Here is a 25,580-nt window from a genome sequence, read left to right on the forward strand (position 1 = left end):
CCTATTCACCACTTCTAGCAATGTAGTCAGCTTGGTTCACAACAACCACCAAGGCTATGCAACTATTAAAACGACAAAACAACAATAATTTCAATTAAATGAGCTCTCAAAGTAACGCACGTGTTCAAATACCTTTCTGACATAATTTGTGGCAAAATTTTCTTTTATTCAAGTGACAGCATTTTGAAAAGACTCGAAAGTGAAACGTCCAACTCAAAGGGGAAAAAAGAATTTTTCTTTCTTCCATACGATCGTTATTGCCTTGCAGAGACAACTGGTAAAGGGTAGCAAACCCATTTGCCAGTTTCCCAGAATTAGTGAGCCAAATGCATGCCTATCATTCAATATTCCAGCTATAAAAATTGCAAACATCAACCTCTGTACAAGAGCAGCAAGTTCAACGTGCAGAGAACAATTCAGAGAGTCCCTCACCACTGATTTACCAACAGTAGCATAAGGGGGGGAAACAGAATAAACAGAATGGCCCTCCTAATCTGCAATAATCCCACTAAATTATCATACAGACAATCACAACTCACTGTTGGTTCTAAGTACTAACATCCCTCACTGACGCCCTCTAGACTGCACAAGACTTTCCCAAACCTCAAAACCATCAATTCTCTGGCTTTCTGATATGGTTGACTCAGGAAGATCAGATTCAACTCCCTGAGACTTCTTTAGTCTTGCAACAAGAACCCACATATTTGCCAGTTCGTTTTCAAGATAGGCTTCTCTTTGTTTGGATTCTTCGACCTTACTCTGTAATTCAGCCTCTCTCTGATCCCTTTCTGCAAGAGCAGCTTCATATGAAAGCTCCCTTTCACGGCTCAAAGCCAGTTCTCTTTTCATATCTGCACTCAACACATTTTGCTCATTTCGTCTCGGATGAGCATCTCTTCTTCCATATCGCATGGCAACACTTGGCTTACGCTGGGTAGAGGAACTCTTCTGGGTGGCTAGCTCAGCAGCTAATTTCTCATTATGATTCATTAGCTTTGCAACTTCTTCAGAAAGTGCCTTTAATTCAACAGCTGCTGCAGATGCTAGCCCTTTGGCATATGTACTCTCTTCTGCCAATTTCTGGTTCCGGAGCTCCAGTTGCTCCTTCGCCTCAACCAGTTCCGCTACTTTCTTGTGGAGTTCTTCAATCTCTCTTGCCTAACAGGAGCAAAAGCAACAAGTCAAATTGACATACTGTTGTTGATGAGGACAGCCGATTCATAACACAAGAATGTTAATTCCAACTTAAAATGTATGGGGTACCTGTTGGCACCTCAAGTATTTTGAACATTTTGTGCATAATACAAACATGTATGCATAGACATAAATCTGTAATCGTCTTCAAGTGCCATAATGTGACAATGCCCCACCAGTGAAGTGTTCATATCTTTTGTTTTTTTCTTTAAAAAAAATAAAAATAAATTTTAAAAAAAGGCTATGTTATTTCGTACCATACAATTCTATTCTTTCTAGAATTTTTTTCCGAAGACGGGTAATGAGAAGAATTCTAGGCTGGATTGCTACCTATGCCTAGTACACAGATAAATGGAAACTTTATTGATAAGACCTTTTAAATTGTAGCCAATATGAGTAATTCCGACAACTTCATAAAAGAGGCTGTTCCGGCGAACAAATAAAAGTCCTCCTCTTTCCAGACAACACATAAGTTCCTGCTATTTTATATTTCCTCTCATTTTTTTCTATTTGTATTTATTTATCATTGCTTCCATTGGATTCCGTGTTCTATAATGAAAAAACTTCTTATTTTATTGATCCACGGAATCTAAAATTCGGGCATTTCCTTTAATTGGGTAGTTTTTCGTTTTTCATTGTTACTTTACTAAAACTAAAAAAGAAATCAGGTTTGTTCATCTCACCAACCTTTATTGAATCCATTATGGATTAAATAAAGCTAATTAAAAATTGTAATTTTGTTTTTCACTTATTCTTTATTTATTCTCCCATCTATACTTTTTTGTATCTATTTTATTTGGTAGTGCCAATCCAACACAAGTCATATTTTAAAAATATTTTATTGTTTTCAATTGAAATTGCTTTTTTTTTTTTCATGTTGTTTTTTCAATATTTATATTGATAACGGTGTAACAACAACAACAACATACCCAGTTGAATCCCACAGTGTGGGATCTGGGGAGGGTTAAATGTACGCAGACCTTACCCCCACCTTGGTAGGGAGGCTGTTTCCGAAAGACCCTCGGCTCAAAAGAAAACAAGAAAACAAGGGGAGAAAAGTCAGATACCGAGAGGCAAATCAAAGCAATGCGAAAATGAGAAAAAAACAAGGGCAAAGAAGTCATGATAATACAGCATGGAGAGACAAGACCCAACCCATAAAAGCAGGAAACATAAGGCAATAAAAGGTAGAGCAAAGCTATGCCTACTAGTGCGACAGAAAAGCGAGACTACCTACTAGCCTTCTACCCTAATCTGAGCCCTCCACAACCTCCTATCTAAGGTCATGTCCCCGGTAATCTGAAACAGCGCCAAGTCCTGCCTAATCACCTCTCCCCAATATTTCTTAGGCCTTCCTCTACCTCTCCTAAAACCGTCCAAAGCCAACCTCTCACACCTCCGCACTGGGCATCTATGCCTCTCCTCTTCACATGCCCAAACCATCTCAACCTCGCTTCCCGCATCTTGTCCTCCACCGATGCCACTCCCACCTTGTCCCTGATGTCCTCATTCCTGATCCTATCTCTCCTAGTGTGCCCACACATCCACCGCAACATTCTCATTTCCGCGACTTTCATCTTCTGCACGTGGGAGTTCTTAACTGGCCAACACTCTGCCCCGTACAACAGAGTCGGTCTGACCACCACTTTGTAGAACTTACCCTTAAGTTTTGGTGGCACTTTCTTGTCACACAAAGACTGCCGAAGCGAGCCTCCATTTCAACCATCCGCACCAATACGATGTGTGACATCATCGTCAATATCCCCGTTTTCTTGTAAAATAGACCAAGATACTTGAAACTTCCTTTCTTTTGAATGACAACGGGTACCAAGCTTCACTTCCACGTCGACCTCCCGAGGTACACCACTGAACCTGCACTCCAAGTACTGCTTTGTCCTACTCAACTTGAACCCTTTAGACTCTAACGTTTGTCTCCAAACCTCTAGCTTAGAGTTGACTCCGCTGCGAGTCTCGTCTATCAAGACTATGTCATCCGCGAACAACATACACCATGGCACCTCACCTTGAATCTGTCGCCTCAATCCATCCATCACCAAGGCAAATAGAAATGGGCTAAGGGCCGATCCCCGACGCAAACCCATCGAATCGGGAAGTTGCTCCGAGTCTCCTCCTATAGTCCTCACTCGGTCTTGACTCCATGATACATGTCCTTGATCGCTCTAATGTACGCCACGTGTACACCTTTAGCCTCCATGCATCTCCACGAACCTCTCTGCACTTTATCGTAAGCTTTCTCTAGGTCGATGAAAACCATGTGCAAGTCCCTTTTCCGCTCCCTATACTGCTCCACCAATCTCCTAACAATATGAATGGCTTCAGTAGTAGAACGCCCCGACATGAATCCGAACTGGTTCTCTGAAATAGACACGACTCTCCTCACCCTCATCTCTACCACCCTTTCCCACACTTTCATAGTGTGGCTTAGCAGCTTGATACCTCCATAGTTGTTACAGCTTTGAATGTCGCCCTTGTTCTTGTACAAAGGATCATTGTACTCCACCTCCATTCTTCGGCATCTTCGCCGTCTTGAAAATGACATTAAACAACCCGATCACCCACCCAAGCTCGCTTCTTTCCTACACCCTTCCAAAATTCCACAGAATTTCGTCAGTCCGTCGCTCTTCCCCGCACATCCTACTTCGACAAACACCCTTAACCTCGTCGACCCTTATACTCCTACAATAACCACAATCGCGATGCCTCTCAGAGTACTCCAAATCTCCCAACACAAAGTCTCTGTCCCCTTCTTCGTTCAAGAGTTTATGGAAGTACGACTGCCATCTCCGTCTAATGAGAGCTTCCTCCACCAACACTTTGCCATCCTCGTCCTTGATGCACTTCACTTGATCCAGGTCGCGTGCCTTCCTCTCTCTGGCTTTGGCAAGCCTGAATAACTTCTTATCCCCACCTCTGTCCTCTAGTTCTGCATAAAGGCGTTCAAACGCCGTCGTTTTTGCTGCCGACACTGCCAACTTCGCCTCCTTTATCGCCATCTTATACTTTTCCCTATTCGTCCTCTTCTCTTCGTCATCCTCGTCGTCTACCGCCTTCGCATACGCCCGCTTCTTTGCTTCCACTTTACCTCGACTTCCCCATTCCACCACCAATCCCCTGCCCACCACGGCGACCTCGAGACTCCTAACCTCTCTAGCCGCTTCTCTAACGCAACCGGACGTCTCCATCCCACATCTTTGCTCGCATCTCCCCTGCTCTCCCACGCCCCCAAAGCCATCAACTTCTTCTCTAATTCTTGGGCACTAGACAAAGTCAAACTCCCCTACCTGATACTCGGCCGGTCATCGGCGACCCTCTTCTTCTTCTTCCTCTTGATCTCTAAATCCATCACCAATAGCTTATGTGGGTCGTAAGATTCTCACTCGGAATGACCTTGCAGTCTTTACAAAGGCCTCTATCATCCTTTCTAAGGAGCAAAAAGTCTATCTGCGTCGCAGCCACCGAGCTACGAAGGGTTACCAAGTGCTCCTCCTTCTTAGGGAAACTCGAGTTAGCTACCACCAAGCATTCATTCAGCATGATAAATGAAGTGGATCTATTTTTGTTTGATAACTGTGTATCGAACAAAAATAATTCAGCATGATAAATGAAGTGGATCTATTTAGTTTTATTTTATGTTTTAAATTAACTAGAAAATTGTGAACTGTCCTTTTTTTATTTCTTTCTTCAATGGTTTTTGGTTGTCTGATCTAATCTCTTTATTTCTTTTTCTTCGGATTGGATTTACACAATTTTTTCGATATTTTCTTCGGGTTGCTAGCTAAAGCTAACTCAACAAAGAAAGTACTCGGCTTTTAAGTGTGGCATATGGACAGTGAGGGATTCATCCATACTCTCGGTAAAGTTTGGAAGACCACGACTTCTTGGAACGGACAAAATAAAGTTGCTCAAATGAATGAATGAATGGTTAGGGTTGTGAATTAGATTATAGGGAAAGAAAACGCAACGAGCTTTTGTTTTTTATTTGAATGATTCCCGATCTAATTAGACGTTAAAAAATTATGAGTGCCTGATGCGGGAAGGGTTTCCCGTCCCATGAGTGGGTTCTTGATTTTCTTTTAATGAATCCTGGCAATTACCATTTCCTATGATGGAGATGTGTGTACAGAAGATATAATATATAGATAAAGAGAGTTTAACGAAGTCAAAAGAGGGATAAGGTTGAAAAAATAACGTATTTTTTCACCCTTTATGCATCTAATGGATAAATTCCAATTTGGGTAAATTTATGTTAGCGGAACTGAGGTGATATTCTGTTCAAAGTGAATATCAAACTGTTTTTTGGTAAGTATTTTTATTTATTTATAAGAATGGTTATATCTTTTTTTAAAGGAAGAGTGGTAAGCATCTCTTTGTATGGAGAATGAAGAGTGGTAAGCATCTCGTTTCACACTGTATTGTGTAAGATTGGTGTTTATTTATGACCATGGCCAAATAAAAAAGCGTAAGTGTCTCTCTCTCCCTCACTCACACACACACACAAAAAACACGAGAACACACTTAGAATTTTCAATAAAGACTATGTTGTTCCTACATTCTCATTAAAAACAGATACGGATGACAAAAAAACCAAATGCTGCATGAATCACATAGATGGAGGAGCTCTGCCTCCATACCAAGTTACAGACTTGGAGATTTGAAAAGCAAAGCTTCCCAAAGTTATGAACGGAAATTCAGTGATCTAAGCTGTTTCAGATCTCTGTCACTCTTTTTGGGATTACACATATTAATAGAGTAGATTATCTAAAGAAACATTTCCTGAAGACAACTTGAGGGATCTAAATCTGATGCTAATATAACCCATCCCTCTAATTTCAGAATATCTCTACTTCGGATCTTGCCAGAAAATGAAATGTTCTAAACCAACCAGATAATCTGTACTTCTAATCTTGTCTGAAAAAATCAATGTTCTAAACCAAATAGTGGTGTGCTTACTCAAACAAAAAAAAAAAAAAACTTTTACCTACACAGTTATGAAGCTCCATCTTAAGTAGAGAATACCATAACATAATCATCAACTAGAGCAGTTAGTTCGCATTACTATTAAAGATGAAAAACTTAATGAATATGAATAAATCGAAAGAACAAGCCATTTCTAGGGTGTATACTTGTGGCGGAAGGCTGGAAACTGGGTACAGAGCCCTTGCACTCTGGAAAAAAATAGCTTAGCCTCAGAGATTAGGTATTGCAAGGAGAAAAAATAAGGAGCCAAAAATTACATACATGTACACTTACATTTCTACAACAGTAATATGATTATCAGGGAATGTTGCATCAACAAGAAATTTGACTGTCAGGTTGCGTATTTAACAGTAGGTGGCAAACGCGATAAGAAAGCCTAAAGACATTTGCTGAAGGTTTTCTAGATGTAGAGAAACACTTCGCAAATCAAAATCGGAACAAAATGTAAAATGTTGAGAGAATATGACCTTAAGCTTGGGGCTGATTTTATCCCTCTAGTAAGATTCTTTTTGTTTCATCTTTCTCATTCTAGCAAATCATTTTCTTTGTGTTGCAACAAATATATATCCCCAAGGTATATGAGTCGAGTGGCCCACAAGACAGTAGGCGATATGCAAGAGTTTCTACTCTAACAGAGACAAACAGATGGGAACCTGGACCTGTAGGAGTAATGCTTCTTTTGCATCCTTTAAGGCAACACTCTCCTTTTCAGCTCTTAGTTCCACAAGTAAACTTTTGGTTTCAGATAGACGTTGTGAATGGACTACTGATGGACTGCGGTTTCTCTGGTCTGGGGTATCAGAAAGCTGTTGCTTTAAGGACACAATTGCTTCTTGTAGATTTTCACATTCATGGGTCTATCAAAAATAAGAAATCTTATTAGAACAGAGTTTCCATGGAACAATCAAAAGTCCATGAGGAAACAGCTGAAAGAGGCAGTCTACCTTTTGATTTAGCTGGTCCTGAATTATTCGATTATCGGCAGCTTTAACCTGGAACGATCAATATAACTGGATGATGTTTGCTACAATTGGAAGGGATAAACATAAACTAGAACTCCAAGGAGAAATGGAAGAAATAATATTCTTAGTGAAGACATGCAGGTCATACTACCTCAAGTTCAAAAGACTTCTCATTCAACTGTGCCAAGAGCTCAGCAACAGACTAAACAGTGCAGACAAAAGAACAAACAGTTTAAACAAGGAGAGATACTTTTGACATAGCTGCTGCCATTGAATAGTAGAAGAAGCCAGATGCTTCTATTTAATAAGGTAAACATTTTATTGATGGAGAAGAAGCCAAACTTACAACAGTTCTTTCTTGGTTTTCCATCTTTTCAAAGGGGCTAATAATGGACTCAGCAATTTGCTTCTCCAGTGAATCTATTTGTTCATTCTTCATTCTTATTTCATCCTTCAATGTCCTAATCTCCATCTTAGGCACTCAAAGAGTTAAACGTCAGAAAATATAACAGTTGCATTAAAATAAAAAGATTCAGAAGATATTGTTTCATGACTTATACTTGCACTTGTTCTTTCTTTGGACTGTGTGTAGCTTCCTCTGACAACCGTTTTAAAGCACTTGTATGCAGTGCCACTTCACCAGACAAAATCTTTTGCTGCTCCCTCAGGAGGTCAATTTGATCAATTGTCTTCATGCTAGTCTATCACACAAGAAGTAAATCTATGAGTAACCAGACCATGAAAAAGCACTGTAAACATGAAATTGTTTATTTATGCTTAAGCACAAAGCTGACAGTGTTTCCAAGTCGGAGCTTTCTAGTCTCTATTTCATGAGGTAAAACTTTGGATCCAATCACTAGGTTCCTCATCTGGGACTTCTCAGAGAAACTTCACACACCCTAGAAATGGAAGAATTCAAGAGCAGCTTTTCTTGATCAACACTATATTTAACTTTGCTGACCCTATATTGGGGTTTGCTACATGACATCCAATAGATATACTAATATTCACTTCTTTATCAAACTTCGCAAAAATATTAACTTCCTACCAGAGGATTCTCCTGGTCCAAAAGGTTATCCTCTGGAACTTCTTTATCCAATCTGACATCAGATAAAAACTCCGCCGAAGGCATGCTTTCTGTGGGTATAGAGTGTGAGTTTCTCGATTCCATGTGATTTTCAGCTTGAGGAGTGGATGGTGTACTAGTTGACTTGAGTCCACTGGATCTGTCACTGGTGCTCGCCAAGGTACCTGACCCACTGTCTCGTCTCTGCGAAAAATAGAAGAATTTGAAGCAGCACAGGTAATAAGCTAAGAAAATCCAATTGAAAGCAGTAACTTAGATTGTGGTGACTATTTTCACTAGTTTCAAAGGCTTGATTGACCCTTGGGATTGAAACTATACAACACTAGAAATTGTAGCAATGTAAACTGCAGTAAAAGAATGAAATCAAGGTAGGCATAGAATTAAACCTACCATGCTATCGTTGATTAACACAAACTTCTCAAAATGTTATTCTATCAGTGGAATCAGACTAGCTCACCTTTCCACTATGTAGACAGAAATTTTGGTTTAGTATTCGCCTAACCAACAATATTTTTGAACAAGAGGCCTAACCAACAGTTTATATATATTCTTTCAACTAAAACCTCTGATAATCCTTTTCTACAACTTTTTAAGTGAAAGTCGGAACAATTATAGCGAAAAAAGGAAAACGAAAGTACAACTAAGAACATAATAAGCTCCCCCTCCACTGATTCCATAAAACGGATAATTTTCCTCATTTGAAATAAACGGCATGTCAGAGTCTATCCACATTACATTCTGTGTATACTGCCATCTGAGTATAAAATGAGATTTTGAATAACCACTGAGATAACAAACGCTTAATGAATCTTTTGACATGTCATAGGCTGGAAAAATCATGTCACATATAGTCAGATAGAAGAGTTTTAGATCGTCATTATTAACTGTAATATGTTTGTTACTTTGATAAATAAAAACAGTTCCCATTTCCATGCCACTAACATTATTGCAAAAACATGAAACAGACATGTTAGAAGTGAAGTAGTTGTAATAACAATAGAGTAGATTCCAAATACCCGTGGCTTAAACCAGTTAAGCAATCCATTTTTCCGAGTCTTCTTTTCCTCCTTGAATGTATCATCAGAAGTGTCCGCGTTGCCATCAACCGAAACATACAAATCAATATTTTCATCTTCCAAAATGAGATCTCGTCTTCGATGTGGAAGATATGCAAGCTACACATTCAGCAAAGGAGAGAAAAAAGGACAGTTACTAAAGTCTGTAAAGGCAGGTTTCCCCCTTGTCTTAAGTGTTACATCATATTATAACCAGTTACCCTTGGAAAGGCTACTAAATACTGGAACTAAATACACATACTGCAAAGGCAATTATCAAAAGAAGGAATCATTACGAGTAACAGCACCTCTTCTTCCCCAAAGGAATGTCTTCTTCTAGGACCAGCTCGATGAGGAAATCTTGTGGACTGTGAAGTTTTAGTGGATACTAGAATTAGTTTTGTTAGACGCTGTATTCTACCAAGCAAAGCCGCTTTAGCTTCCTCTTCTTGTTCCAACCGCGACTGTAGTCTGACTTGACCATCTTCTAACTTTACAAAGTATGTCAAAGTAGATCGACTTTAGTTAGATAATGCATTACACAATAGTCACAAACCATTGTACACCCCGAAACACAATATCTTAAATGAAAACTTCCAATTTACGGTAACCAAACACTGTTAATGACAATGATATACTAACTGTACAAAAAACACACCACATTCCTTATTCGGATTCTGCCATATAACAGGAACAATTTCAGAGCCAGCTGTCTGAGACAGCCAACAACAATTTCAAGATTCCGCCAGATAACAGGAAAGCTGCTAAACCTTTGTATTCTTTACAATATAAAAGCTTCAATCAAACAACAATCTCACATAAAATCTGTTAAGAAAAATGCACAGGGAAGGAACAAACATCAATTATGCCGGTGCATAAGATATAAATCTTTGGCAGCTAAATTTCAGCTGAAAGAATTATTGAATAGTTTTCAAAGAGGGCTTCAGAACATAGCACCCTATAACCAGTAATAAAACATTACAAGCCCATTATCAGTTAAGGAAAACCTTCAGGTACAAACCAATCAAAATAAACAACTATGCCTCAATCCCAAACTTGTTGGGGTCTCTAAATTCTAACAAAATAATTCAAATAAATCTCGAACAAAGAGAAAGATGACAAATACTATTACTGACAAAGCTACAACTATGGCCGCCCATAAATGAATACCATAACTAATTATGATTGCCCTATTCATTTTTATTTTTATTTTTTGGTAAGGATGCTTGACCTATACATTTGCTTTAGTTTCGCAGAAGGTATCCCTTCCCTTCCCATCCCACCCCCTTCCTGTTATCACTTCCTTCAAGACCCTTCTTCAACAAAACCAGGCTGAAATTCATATGCAAATTGATAGCGAGGAAACGGCATCAACTCAGTCTCACTGAAAAGTAGCTGTAATCTTTTATGAAGTTATGAAACAGAAGTATGACCTTTCCCAGTCAATATTGCTGACTGGTGAAAGGGAAAAAATGAAGAGGCCAGAGGACAAACCAGCATCGTCCAAGGTTACCTTTTGTTTCAGGAGCAAAAGATCTTCTCCACTATCTTTCATTTGTGGAACTGTAACGATGCCTCTCTTCAGTTGTTCTAACTCTTCTTTTAGACGACGAATTTCGTTTTGATATTTCTTGATAAGTGATTTTTCATCAATTATCTGCGAATTGACAGTTTCCATCTCAAGCACTACTGACAATCAACAATCAAAAGCGACATGTATCTGGACTCGTCTGACCTTGTTTTGTGCTGCTTGAATCTCAATGTGTTTAGCACGGTGAGCAAACTTCAATGTGTTATGTGTCTCTTCAGAATTGCTTGACGAAGGAGTCACAGTGCAGATTAACTATTAGGGATGAAGGAAAAAAAGATTGGTAAGATATTTGGATTATTTGTATGATAGCCATGGTTCACCAGAAACATTATGCTGGTAACATCAACACATAAGAAATGAATAACTTACAGATACGCGTCCTAGACCACTTAATGAGGATTGAAGAAGCCTGGTCAATTTTGAATCTCTATACGGTATATGAGTAGCTTTCCCATCAGTTAACTTCGAAATAACCTACAAAGAAAACAAGTCAATATTACCCAAAACAAATGAAACCCAAAGATAAGAACCTTCTTTCCTTTATTCTTCTTTTTGTTCTTTTAATCACAAGCCTCATCTTGTCTAGTTATTTTGTGAAGAAATGGACCTTTTAAATAAACTTAGAGTCCATTAGTCACAACCAACAATAAAAGCATCTGCAAAGCACTCATGTATTGGACAATGCTCACACAACATTTTCTAAACCCCTTTCATAAAGCCATCATTTACCAATATACACTACATACCTCTTGCAACATGACCTTGTTCATCAAACACTTAAAAGTGATATAGCCATAGTTTGGTTTTTCAAAAATAAATCATCAAACAGTCCCAGGGTTTTAAAATCTTCTGTCCTTTGTGCACATTACAATGTCAAGTCAATATACTTGATGACTGATCATAAAACTGGTATTTTCTGTATATAAGTTTTTCTTAAACAAATAAGCCACTTTATTACTGAAATGTCAAAAAAGCAGATATTAGGTCAAGCAAAACTATTACACTGATGATACGATAAAGTCGTTTGGGTCCTTACAGTTCCAAGAGTCAGTAGGCTTTTGTTGATGTAAGATCCCTCCTTTCGGCGCATGCCGGTGGTTTCTGCCTTTGAGCTCTCAGAACCTGCCAAATCAATAAGGTGCTGCAAGCATTTTTTTTAAACAAGAAACAGAAAAGTAGGAAATGGAGAGTTAGAAGTTCTCTACTAAAACGAAGATAAACTCTTTCAGACAAATAACAGAACTTTTTTTTTTTTGAACTTAAAGGAGGGATACAACACTTTCAGACAAATAACAGAACTTGACCTAATAATTAGTTGTTAGAAAGAGAGACAAGTAGTTTAGGCCAGTGACAGCTTGTTTGGATGGTTGTTATGCATCGTTACATAGTGTTTTGTATCATCTTGTATTGTATTGTTTTGATAACTATAAACGTTTGATAAATTGTATCGTTTTTCGTCATCTCATAACACCACGTACCAGCAATATGAATAATTAACTCACAATATTAAAAAGAAAATGTTGGGCACAACTGGAATTATTATAAAAAATAAAAAATAAAAAAAGATGGGGTAAAGGGTAAAATAGGATTATTAAATATAATAAGGTCAAAATGAGAAGCGGAAAAAAAGGTAATAACGCGACCACACCAAATAGGCCGTTACATAAAATGGCACTTTTGATCGTTACATAACAATGAATTTAACAATACGATACAGTAAAACTCAAGTAACCATCAAAACAAATATTGTATTTAAAGTAATAATTTGACACAATAAAATAGGTAACAACCATCCAAACAAGCTGTAAGGAATGTATTAAGGCAGCCTGGTGCACAAAGCATCCCGCGTTAGCAGGGTCCGGTGAAGGGCCGCACCCCTTCCCCAAGGGGTGTGATGTAGACAGCCTACGCTAATGCAAGGAATGTACGATTTGTTCAAAGTAATTACGTTGAAGTCTAACAAGTCTAGAGCAGAGTTTTTACCAGCTGTGACAAAGTAACTGCCCCTCCTTCACTATATTCACCGCAGGGGCTACTTTCTATTGTCTGTCCAAAGAAAGTTTGCCAAAATTACTATATACGCATTGTTTCGACGAAACTCAAGATGCAAGTACGATCAAAATAGCATAACTAATCACGGATTTATAGTTCATTGGTAAAAACATAAAATACCAGCGTAAATATTGTATGACTTCTGCTACTGAGTAGATTGAAGTTTGTGGAACCAACATGCCTATGCTCTGCAAGAAGAAAACGAATTTTCATAAAACTTAAAACATTAATATATAACTGTAAACTCTAACGAAGGGCATAAAAGAGATATGAACAAGGCAACAAGGAGGATCAGGAGCCCTTTATTGTTGTGTTTATATGTTTGGTGTAACTAAGTGTTCCTTTATGTATAGGTCGTAAAACTTGGCACAATCTTGGTGCAATTAATAAAAAGACTTTTAACAGTTAAAATCACTGTAAAGTTAAAAATAAAAGAAAGAAGATAAATACAGCCTGTCCAAGAATTGACCCGTCAAGATAAAAACAATATATGTCTGTGCATTATAGGTCGTAGTTTTTTTGTTTTTTTGTTTTTTTTTTTTTTTTTTTTTTTGACAAGATAACAGAAATAGGTCGTAGTTTCAAACTCTAAGCTTCTGAACTAACATATCCTTGCCCTTCTGGCAGGAAGAATTCAAAAAGGCATTCATTCTACTCGTATTCTCCACTTATTATGCCTTTCTGAGTTATCATTATATGCCATCATCCCATTATGCCTTTATGTTGTCGTCGTCAATTGTTTATATTCCTGAGTCGTCTATGGGATGTGATTGACCCGTAGCGGATAAGATGAAGGAAGCGAGATTGAGATGGTTCGGGTATGTGAAGAAGAGGTGTGTGGATGTGTCAGTAAGGAGGTGTGAGAGGTTGGGTATAACAAGAGTTAGGAAAGGTAGAGGTAGACAGAAGAAGAACTGGGGGAGGTGATTAAACAAGACATGATACAACTCCAGCTTAATCAGGATATGACCCTATTAGGATAGAAGGTTAGTAGGTAGCCGAGTATTCTCCTTATTAGTAGTATTAGTAGCAATTGCATAGATTCTTTTTTGTTGCTTCATTTGCTTTTTATCTTATTATTTTATTGTCATATTTTTTCTTGATACCATGCTTCAAATCCTTTTCTTTTTATTCGAGTTGAGGGTCTATTGGAAACAGCCTTTCTACCCCACAAAGGTAGGGATAAGGTCTGCGTACATCCTACCTCTCCAGACCCCACTTGTGGGCCTATACTGGGTATGTTGTTGTTGTTTTGTACCCTCTACTGATACTTGAAAACTCATTCATGTCCCTCCAACTAAATCTACTTTTGGTTGTCAGTAGGTCTTAAAAGTAAAGGTTAGTCTTGATAGTCAAAGTGATTGCCTCAACACGTGTTAGGTTGTGAAAGGTTACATATAGATTTTTTAACTTGACTATGGTGATAATACCTTCTCCCTACACCTAAGAATTGCTTTCATCCGCCTTTTTCTGTTCATGGTGGTGTTCATGATTGGCCTCTTTATCAGCTGGTATCAAGAATGTATTTTTCCAAGGGAATCTAGAAGATACGAGATATATATATATATATATATATATATATATATATGGAGCAACCACCGTATTTTTTTGCTCAGGGAGTTTGATTTGGTGTGTCGAGTTACATCAATCACTATATTATCTGAAGTAGTCCCCTTGCTAATATCAACATAAACATTTAAGAGATTGGCGTGAGTCACCCTAATGTTGATCATGTATTTGGTGGTTTATTGATCACATGTAATGATCAAGTGGCAATTACTAAGTTAAAGCACCATCTCTTTTAACATTTTTCTATCAAGAATCTAGGGAAGTTGAAGTACTTCGTAGGCATTGAGATCGATCAATTTAGATCAATTGCCATTTCATAGGGAGCATGCTCTTAAAATTCTAGAAGAAACAAGATGACAAATTGTAAGGCTATTGACTCTTCTACGAATCCAAATGGTAAGTTCCTACCAAGTCTGGGAGCTGTTTAGAGATCCTCAACGATATAGAACGTTGTTTAGCAAGTTGAATACTCAATATTACTCTCCTGATATTGCCTTCTTGATAAGCGCTGTAAGTTGATTCATGGAATTCCCAATGATATTAATTGGGATGTAATAATTCGTATTCTTTGATACATAAAACCTGCTTCAGAGAGAGATTATCAAGCAAAGATCAAAGGAAATAAGCAGAATTTTGGGTATAAAGATGCATATAGGCCGGATTACCCTCTGGTAGATGTCTACTTCTAGTTTTTTGTTGGACACAATTTAGGGCTTTTGGAAGGGGATGAAACAATCCAATGCATAAGCAGAATCTCATGCTATGGTAGTGGCGGATCAAGCAACTGCTCGAAAAACCGAAGTTCGGAGAGATTAATCAGATGAAGCTTGTATATGATAATCAAACTGCACTTTCATATTGCATCTAGATTGATCTTTTGTGACAAAACAAGCAAATCAAAGTTAATTGTCAATTTATCAGAGAAAAAAAGATATTCTCAGGAAGGCCCAAGCGCTTTGCTCTAGTGGCGTGACACGTGATGCATGAATCAGGAACACAAAAATATGGTATTTCAGTTGAGAATTCCATAGGAAGGGGCCCATCAGCCACCGAACCGTGCACCACTAGACCTTGCAGATTTCTCGATTATAAAAAGAAAAATAACTCTCAGAAAGTATCATCATAAGGTTTATAAAGTCGAATAATCAACTTGCAAATATATTCACCAAGACACTTCCCGGTCTCCGAACTAGTTATATGTGCCGCAAGCTTGGTAATTACGATTTGTATCCACCAATTTGATAGTAGGAACATATTGTAAATATACTGGATATCAATTAGGATCAGTAAAATTAACTAGGAAGACTATTTAATCTTGATGCTCTGATAACAACAAGATTAGGGAGATCCCAAATTTAGAACTGAATATTAGAAGTGCGGAAGAAAAAATAAAAAATAAGAATCTGAAAACTACAAAATAAAAAAATGGGAAATTCGAAGGAACAATCTAAGAATTTCCCAGACCGTAAGTTTTAAAGTCTTGACAGGAACCAAGTAACAACGTATAGATAAGACAAATCTAACGCCTTTACCTAAGATAACGAATCAAAACAATAGATTCGGATCTCGACCGCTTTGTGAGTAACTTAAGACAATCATAGGTGGTGTGGAAACAATATTTTGAAACTCACTTTTCCTAACATGTATTGGATTTCTTGCCAAAAAAGGATGTCGATTTTACAATTATGGAGTTTACAAGGGGGAGAAGGGTTTTGGGATTTGAGGTTTAGAAGAAACTTGCAAGACTGGGAAGTTGGAGAATTTCAAAACTTGGTTAGTTTGGTCAACCAACAAAAAATTAATATGGGTTGTCAGGATGTTTGGAAATGGGAAACGGCGTCTTTTCCGTTAAATCTTATTACATGAAGCTTTTGGTGAGAGGAGATTGTTTTCCCACATACCTCGATATGGATCCCTAGAGTACCAACAAAAGTGTGCTTCTTCACTTGGTTAGCTACGAGGGGGTTGATCTTGACAGCGGAGAACTTAAGGAAGAAGAAGATTACTTGTGTTAGTCGGTGTTTCTGTTTCATGTGCAAAGAATCAGGGGAAGATGTAGATCATCTGCTTTTACATTGCCGTGTAGCATCTTCGCTATGGGGGGAGTTGATGAGCTGGTTTGGTATCGAGTGGGTAATGCCGAAAATTGTGAAAGAAACCATGTTTAGCTGGGCTCGTAGAAGACCGAGGTGGAGATGCAACGCCTGTGAAATTGCCCCTTTAGCACTGATGTGGACCATATGGAGTGAGAGGAATAGGAGAGCTTTTGATGGAATAGAGAAAGATATTGTACACTTGAGAAATAGCCTATTTTCCCTTATTTCTTTATGGTGCACCCATGAGGTTACTTTTTGTATAGATGATTGGGTGACTTTCATAGAAAATCATGTATTCTTGTAGGGTTTTCTACTTTTTGGTATACTTCTTGTACACGGGCTAGTTAATGCCTTTTTTGTTAATAATATTCTTACTTCATAAAAAATAAAAATAAAAAAAGACAGCGAAGGCATTTACAAAGTGAGCACAGCATACAAATTTTTGAACCAGAGTAACCAGCAAGTGCAACTTTGGCCTTGGAAGCACATTTGGAAAGTGAAGGTACCATTCAAAGTTGCATGTTTCACATGGTTGTTGGCAAGGAAAGCAGTACTGACTCAAGAAAACCTAAAAAAGAGAAAATTCTCTCTTTGTTCCGGATGTTACTTGTGTGGTGAAGAGGGTGAGACAGTCAGCCATCTATTTTTACATTGTCGGATCACAATACAGCTTTGGAGGATCTTTGTGAATCTTAGGGGCATTGTCTGGGTAATGCCAAATAGGATTACTAATCTACTCTATATTTGGGAGGAGGCAGGAATAGGAGCCTCAGACAGAGATAGATGGAGGATTGTCCCAGCTTGCATTTGGTGGACAATATGGAAAGAGAGAAATTCAAGGTGCTTTGAAGACAGTAGCAGTGATGTACAAAAGATCAAGCTGAATTGCGTCAAACTTTTTTGTTTTTGGTGCAAACAAATTTACCTTGAGGAGACTGAATCCATAATTGAAATCCTAGGCTCTTGTTAGATTTTCAGAGTTTTGGATCAGCTTTCTCGCTTTTGCTGTAACTATGGTTCCAGTGCACAGTATGCACTGATCAAGTCAATACATACCAATGTTACATTTTCAGAAAAAAAAAAAAAAAAAAAAAAAAGGACAATAATTAGTATTTAGAACTAACTGCCTTCGAAAGAATACTAGAAAGAAATCAAAGATATCACAAGAAGTTATCTTACTACCTTGAACTATGAACTAGTTAAGTTGAAAGATAAATCCCAAAACAATGCCACAAAGGTTCAAAAGAACTCTCAATATAATATTCTTCAAATCTAAGTTACAATGAAGGAACAAAAGGAAGAAGCCAAATATGATCTAAAATCTTTAATCTTTAGTTCTATGGGTTTCTTTTATTTACCCAATATTTGTGAAATTCTTGTGAGCCAAGTTACTTTCTTGTGAGCCGTGAACAGTTAAAAAAAAAAAAAAGACTTGTATTGTTTGCTCTCCAAGAAATTTCATTCATCTATTGTTTTCTAAAGGTTAAGATAGAAAACAAGAAGAGGAGATCCTAGATCTTTAAGGGTAAGAAACAATCAATTTTTCTTACTCCTTTGGTCTTGTTTTAAAAATCCTTTCCTTTTTATTCGAGTCTTGTTTCAACTAAATCCTAATTCTTTCTAGGATTCATCCTTCACTTTCTTTAGTGTCCCAAAATTCTTTATTTTACTATTAAGAGCTTAATACGAGTGGGGTTTAATTATAGATCCACAAAGTAATTTCCCAAAGGTTATTTGAGGGGAAAAAGACAAGATTTGGTGAGAACAATTGAGGGAAAAAGCCAAAATTTGAGTGATACACCATTAAAGTTTTTTTCTTTTATAAATGAAGATGGTCTTTGACAGGTGCAAGAATATATGATTATGAAGGATTGGCCAAATGGGGTAGTAGTCATGGGGTACTGCCAAAATTGCACATGTATGCTAGTGAAGAAACTGACCTCCAATGGGAATATTATATGAAGCATATATTTGCTTGTAACAATTATTGAGAGATAGAGAAATTGGAGTTTGCCACAAGGGCCTTGTCCAAGAAATTACAGAAGCTAGTGAATGATTATAACAACCCCCATTGGGTGAGATTTAATCAACTACTTTTGACTTGGGGCAATTTAAAAGAGGAATTGAGGCGTATTCATTCTATAACACAGTGTCAAGATGAAGTTAACTCCAAAAGTAATCATCCTACTCTTTCTAATAAGATTGTGAAGTATGTAATCTTCCAAGAGGGGAGTCAAGTTGCGAAAAAGATAGTGACTCTTCCTCATGTGTAACTTCTCCTACACAAGTAGAAGTTCCTCCTCCTCCAGAAAAAAGAGAAGATGAGAGAATAAAAGAATTGAGTGAAAAAAGAAAACGAGAAGGAAGAGAGATACAAAATTGAGAAGAGTTAGGGAGAGCAAAATGACAATCCAAGAGAGGAGAAAACGGAGTTCCAGTTGAGAAAAGCGAGTGAGTTATCACAAGAAAAGGGAGGAGAGAAAGACAAAAGCAAGATTGAAAAGAAAGAAAAAAAGAAGTTGAGACAAAAGACAAACAAGAGAATTTGAGTGAACTTTAACTATTATTCTTATACTAGCACTAATGATGCTTCTGCTTTTTCTTTTGGTAGTTTTTCTTTTGTAGGTACTCATGGGAAGGAACAAAAAGAAGAAGCCAACTATGATTAAAATCTTTAATCTTCAGTTCTGTTAGTTTCTTTTATTTACCCAATGTTTGTGAAATTCTTGTGAGCCAAGTTACTTTGTTTGGAGAGATAATCTTTATTGATTTTGATGATATTTGGCAGTACCATAAAAGTATTCAATTTGATGCATGTTGTAGAGATACTTGGGCTAAGTTGGTGCTCGAACAATCTTGTACATTGCCTTCTTTACCATACCAACAGCGGAGAAGTCTTGGTTGGCAAGATGGTTTGGGGTACTTAATTGGTGAAACCAACTTACATATGTAAGTTTTATTCCTCAAGATTATTGGTGTTTCAAAATCTTGTGAGTATCTCTTTCTTCCTTTCCAAGTGAGTAGTGAATTGCTTGAGAGAACGGTCTTTATAGAATTATATGATTCACGGCTATATCTGAGGAAGGAAAGATTTCCTGCCGAAAGAAGACCCAAATTAGACCCAAGAGGAAATGGTCCATTTGAAGTCCATGAAAGTATTGGAGACAATGCTTACAAACTTGATCTTCCAAGCGAATATCAAGTTAGTGCTACCTTCAATGTTTTTGATCTTTCCTTATTTGATGCAGGTTTGAATTCGAGGACGAATGTTGTTCAAGAAGAGGGGAATGATAGCATCCATGGCAGCTCAACGTCATTAAAGGACATGGATGAAGCTTTCGAGGTTCCAAGAAGACCCATGACAAGATCTCAAACAAGAAAATTTCAAAATAAGCTCAATGGCCAATTAGCTATTAAAAAGTGTCTTGTGATGGAAGAAGAGCTCCAGCCAATGAAGATATTATGTCCAAGTCTTACACCTATTTGGAGGCCAAATTAAAGTCCAAGATGAGATGAAATGAGGCCCAAATCTGCCTCAAAAAAGAGAAAAATACAGCAGCCCAAATCTGCCCCAAAACTAGTTTCTAGAATCTATATTTAAGAGTTGTTTTAATCTATGTTGACTTGCATTGTTCTAACTGTGGGCAGCCTTCTATGCCCCTAGAAAATATCATTCCTATTTAATTTTGTCTTTGACCAGCCCCCTTCTTTACTAATATATAAAGGGGTGCTTCGTTCCTTCGTTGAAACTTACATTTGAAAAATATTTTATAACCAAGAGTTCTTTTGAACCTTTGTGGCAGATTGCTTTGGGATTTATCTTTCAACCTAGCTAGTTCATAATTCAAGGTAGTAAGATAACTTCTTCTTTGATATCTTTGGTTTTTTCTTGGTATTCTTAGAAGGCGACTAGTATACATACTAATTGTTGTCTTTCAAAGAAGAATTAGTATTGGGGCAGATTTGGGGTCAAGATCCGAATTCTAAGTTTGATTCATTTAAAGTAAAGGCGTTTGGTCCACCCAATAATCAATTCGTTGTTACTTAGAGCTTTTCAATCTTCAAAACTTGTGTTCTTGGAAGTTCATGGAACTATTTCCTTGAATTTCCCATATCTTTATTTTCTAGTTTTCAAATTCTTTTCTATTTTGGTTTCTGATCTTTTTTTATCAAGTAAAGGTATTTTCATTCATAAACTGGCCAAACTAGCCGTATACAAGGTATATACCAAAAGGTAAAGCATCTACACAATATGATTCTCTACAAACTCTGCCCAATCATCTACACTACAAGGAACTTTCTGTTTTCACCAAAAGAAAATAAGGGAGCGGAGACTACTCCTCAACTGAGAGAAACTCGACTCTACTCCATCAAAAGCTCTCCTATTTCTCTCTCTCCAAACCACCCACAACGCAAGCGAAACCATATTCCAAGCCCTTCATATTCTCCTCCTCCTCCTGCTCTTCCAACTGACCATCAACTCTTTCACACTTATTGGCATTGCCCAAGAAGTTCGAAATCACTTTAACATATCCCACCATAATCTCATGGTAAAGCCGCAATGTAGAAGAAGATGGTTCACGTTCTCGCCCGCAAGCAGCAATGTAGAAGAAGATGGTCCACGTTCTCGCCGGCCTCCTTGCACATGTAACACCAACTAACACAGACAACCTTCCGCTTTCTAAGATTTTTCACTGTCAAAATCACCCCTCTAGTGGCTAGCCAGGTGAAGAAACACACCTTCCTCGGCACACTTGGAACCCATATTACATTACATGGGAAATCAACCTCCTCCCTAACCAAAAGCTTCTCATAGAAAGACTTCACAGAGAACACTCCATAATTTTCCAGGCCCCACCACCATGACTTGCCTATAAAGCAATTCTATCAATCTTTGAAACTCACTCACTTCCCACTTCTAAATCTCAAGTCCCAAAAAGTCGCTCCATCTTGTGTCCCCCTAATTTGTTGAATTGACAAGTCTCTTTGACAAGAAATTCTGTACAAACTGTGAAAATCATCTTTCAATAAAATGTTCCCACACCAGTTATGTCCCCAAAAAAGTACTCTTCTCCCGTCTCCAACCTTGAATGAGATATTTTCCACTAAATGATCTCATATATTCATGATATTCCTCCACAACCCATATCCAAAAGGCAAAGCGATGTCTCTAGTTTTCCACCCCCCTTCCGTAATCCCATACTTATCAACTATCACCCCCTTCCACAAAGCTTGTGCCTCCACCCCGAACCTCCACAACCATTTGCCTAATAAAGCTTTATTAAAGACTTTTAAATCTTTAACTCCAAGGCCTCCCCGTTTTTTAGGAGATGTGACAGTCTCCCACCGCACCAATTGAAACTTCCTTGTCCCGTCCGCCAAATCTCTCTGAAACTTTTCCAACTTTTCAATGACCGAAGTTGGAGCAAGAAATAAAGACATTGTTGTTATCATGCTCCTTCCGCACTTCTAATAATTTAATTATTTATTTAGGATCTCCCTAACCTCGTTGTTATCATGCTCCTTCCTATTTTAAAATATATACATCACAACCCAACTCATAGTTTGATGTAATAATCTCAGTATGCGATTCCCCCCAGTTCTTTCTCCCATTCTCTTATATTTCTCATAAAGGCAACTTAGCTAAGGGCCGAATAGACGACGGGCTGTAACCCTATAAAAATATAGTCAAGGGCTATACTGAACAATACCCAAACTAGAGGGATGAATTTGGGGAAAGAAGTTTCCCAAAAGGTATAAAGCATGAAAACAGAATTAATGTTGCTGCATTCAACTATCATATATGCACTTTAGGAAACATTACCAATATACATATGTTCTCTTGGCATGATATCTGTAGCAAAATTTTGGTTCTTAACTTGTAGTGAAAGAACTTCCCAACAATGGAGGAAAAACTGGTCTAATACAATTTATGCAGAAAAATTAGCGTGAAATGCGGGCAGTTGCTGATCAACATCAGTTAAATGTATGCTTTTGCAGGGATACAAAGGTAGACAAGGAAAAAGCAAAACATGAAAATGGAAACATTTCTGTTTATATTTTCTCTTGTTGAAGATAGTTATGCTGTGACTTGTAAAAGCATCGGCTTATACCTTCCCCAGCAGCAATAAGGGATAGAGCATGAGCGGGGGATAAAACAACTTCTTCCTTAATTCCTTCCACAAAGGTCCCCTATAACCAATAAGGAGACAACAAATAAGAACACTGTATGTTTAGAAATCAGAAAATTGAAGGGCAATGTGCTATAAAATTTCAAAGCAGCTTGCATCAAATAGAAGATTCAACACACTGAAATAGCTTAGGATGAAGAAAAATGTGCATAAGCAATACTTTACAAACGAACCTGAACACTGTAAACTGCTTTAAATGAAAAAAAAAAAAAAAAAAAAAAAGACCAGTGCAGATTGAAAAATAAGCATCTAATACTCTGTTTAAAGCAGCTAGAATCTCAACAAATGTCAACAGCTTTAAGGACTCTCTGCATGTGAGATTGGCTTCTATGAGAAGGTCCTTATTGCAGATTTAGTAGCACCTTGGACATCCCATCAGGAAGATGCTTAGTAGAAATTTAACACAGAAAGTTGGCTAGAGATATGTTATATACCTTGCAGTAGATATGTTATTTAAGTGAACTTAGTATTGTCCTGCTTATTATCTCAAGAGGGCTCGCACAATTTTTATTAGTCAGTAAAATCATTCAAGTCACACACTTGGGTCACGTTAGATGTGGACCATGAATTCATGAATCGTGATAATATATCTGTAATGTTCCCGGATTCTCTCCAACATACCAGGTAAGCTCTTACTAGCTGAGCCTTTTTTTGGATTGAAATGTTAAGAGAAGTTCTCCTTTTCGATTGATAAGAATTGCTAGCCCAAAAAAAAAAAATTGCTAGACGAGTTGCTTTTCAAAAATTTAGTTCAATGGAAACATGGATGTATGGGAGGCACATGTCACAAGTTCGAATCTTACCAGGCGAACCAAGTTCGATACTTAGTGAAGAAGGGAAAGGTGCAGACCATTATTCATCGAGTTTCAAAGTTGGAGTACAGTGAATTCCTCGATTATCAAAATCCTTTCCAGAATTAGAAGCCACCTTTGTAAAGTTAGTCATGTAGTTAAAGTAGTTATGGTTCACATTGTAAATGAAAGGACTCCTCCAATACAGGAACAAGCCTTTTGCTTACATTCCAGAGGATTACCTCCTACACTTTTGTCAAAGGTTTGAATGGTTTCCTTTCTTAGCTTAGGGATTGAACTTGTTCATTTCTTATTTTTTGAAGAGGTAAGGCAGTCAAGTCCCCCCTCTTTGTACTTTATTCATTAACTATTAAATTACCAATGAAGGGTTTATTTCGACAAAACAAAAAAATAGTAGAATAAAAAAGAGAATGGCTAGGAGAGTTAAGAAGTTTTTTTACTGTCTACTCAATATTAGTTCAGAAGTAGCTTTGCTTCGCAAGTATATCTCAATTTTATTTCCAAGTTATCTTAGTAACCAAGTAGTTCATGCAACTACTTAACCCCCAAGTTATCATATGCTCCATGGCCTATTATGGTAGTTGTACTAACCAATGAGACAATGATTAGTCCGAGGCAATGGAGATATATGTGCAATAACCAGCAGCTAGAGCGCTTTCAGATTTGGTAAGCTTGGAGGTGAATCTAGTATTTGGAACAACCTGCTGACAATGCCATTGTAGCATTTCTAAGGAAGCAACTATTCATGCATGTCATTTATGATTTTCCACCATTGCAGGTTCACAACATTTTACATGTGTAGATATATTTGTCCAATAGGTTGATCACTGAACCTTTTGTTTCTTTTTGACAAGTAAAATTTCATTGATTGAACCAAGAAGGTGCAAAGAATAGATTGATCACGCTTAATTAAACTGCACTTCCTCCAAGATGTAGAAGTGGCAGTTTCTTATTATTAAAAGGGCTACCTAGCAGAAAAACAGGAGCTGCCAAATGAATGGAAGTTATGAAACAAGAAGGAAGTCATACAGTTAATGACTTGATACAGCATCATAAAGAAAGATAGGTGTGTACCAGCATTGTTTACATGAACATGCATAAGAATCTTAATGGAAATAAAACCTGAGTGTCCTCTCTGATTCTTAAATTCTGCCCAGCTGGATTTAGCAAGTCATTAACAACCTGAATAGAGCAGACGTTACTGATACTATCAACTAACAGAAAAATGCTTCATCTTTAAACAGAATCAACCCTTTAGTTTTCAAGTAACCACAATTAAGCAAAAGAAATTAGTAGTCTGATATGAAAGAGGCATGCAATTGAGACTGATGGTAAAAGATAGCAAATGAATGGATTTTTTTGGCCAAATACCTAGATAGCCCCTTAAACTTGGCACAATTTGTAAGAGTTAGCCACATAAAAAAAAACTTAGCTAGACTTGGCAAAAGTGTGTCCCCTAAACACATAAATCCTACATGGCACACTGTGTATCGCAAATTCCATTTTGAGCGCATGATTGTGCTATTGTGCTAATACGGCAGAAGCTCTACTTTTAATATCCCAAAATCACCCATGTATTTCAATTTCTCTCTCTCTCTCTAAACCATAGAATATTTAGTACACACCCACAATCACTGAAACAAATTTGACATTATGAAATGAGAATAAAAAGTTTACTCTGCATTTAGGATAAGCACATCTATTTAACTCATTCGACCAACTAACTACAACAGAGAATCAACAAAAATAGCCAAAACGTGTGATATCAAAATGGCACCCTATTTTTGTCAAAAAATATAATAATATGGCACCCTATCTGTGCCTATGGTGAACTGAAGAATGGTATCTCTGTTTCTGAACTAAATCAAAAAGAAGATTGAAAAATAAACTCATTGAAAAATAAACTCAACTCTGCCATCCTTTACGAACCCACATTCAATTCTTTAATAATTTTTGCAAATAATGAAGAGAAA

General features: G+C 37.5%; 1 protein-coding gene across 6 annotated transcripts in view; it reads right to left on the reverse strand.

The window, feature by feature from the left end:
- Positions 1–221: 221 nt before the first annotated feature.
- Positions 222–25,580, reverse strand: part of LOC132053656 (kinesin-like protein KIN-7K, chloroplastic) — a 42,134-nt gene continuing 16,775 nt past the window's right edge. For 2 of the 6 annotated variants that reach the window (XM_059445764.1, XM_059445770.1), the window contains 17 exons: positions 24,730–24,789; positions 22,718–22,796; positions 13,060–13,127; positions 12,871–12,933; positions 11,924–12,028; positions 11,257–11,361; positions 11,032–11,139; positions 10,810–10,953; positions 9,605–9,787; positions 9,258–9,416; positions 8,203–8,424; positions 7,715–7,855; positions 7,501–7,626; positions 7,306–7,356; positions 7,137–7,184; positions 6,846–7,049; positions 222–1,158 (listed from right to left, as the gene is read on the reverse strand). In XM_059445764.1, coding sequence (XP_059301747.1) covers positions 565–1,158; positions 6,846–7,049; positions 7,137–7,184; positions 7,306–7,356; positions 7,501–7,626; positions 7,715–7,855; positions 8,203–8,424; positions 9,258–9,416; positions 9,605–9,787; positions 10,810–10,953; positions 11,032–11,139; positions 11,257–11,361; positions 11,924–12,028; positions 12,871–12,933; positions 13,060–13,127; positions 22,718–22,796; positions 24,730–24,789 — 2,460 coding nt within the window. In that variant the 3' untranslated portion in view covers positions 222–564. Of the gene's footprint in view, positions 1,159–6,845; positions 7,050–7,136; positions 7,217–7,305; positions 7,357–7,500; positions 7,627–7,714; positions 7,856–8,202; positions 8,425–9,257; positions 9,417–9,604; positions 9,788–10,809; positions 10,954–11,031; positions 11,140–11,256; positions 11,362–11,923; positions 12,029–12,870; positions 12,934–13,059; positions 13,128–22,717; positions 22,797–24,729; positions 24,790–25,580 lie in introns of those variants that run through there. The other 4 variants (XM_059445765.1, XM_059445767.1, XM_059445769.1 and 1 more) reach the window with 4 other exon arrangements.

Source organism: Lycium ferocissimum, chromosome 4 (assembly GCF_029784015.1).
Source record: "Lycium ferocissimum isolate CSIRO_LF1 chromosome 4, AGI_CSIRO_Lferr_CH_V1, whole genome shotgun sequence".
In the NCBI taxonomy this organism is placed as follows: domain Eukaryota; kingdom Viridiplantae; phylum Streptophyta; class Magnoliopsida; order Solanales; family Solanaceae; genus Lycium; species Lycium ferocissimum.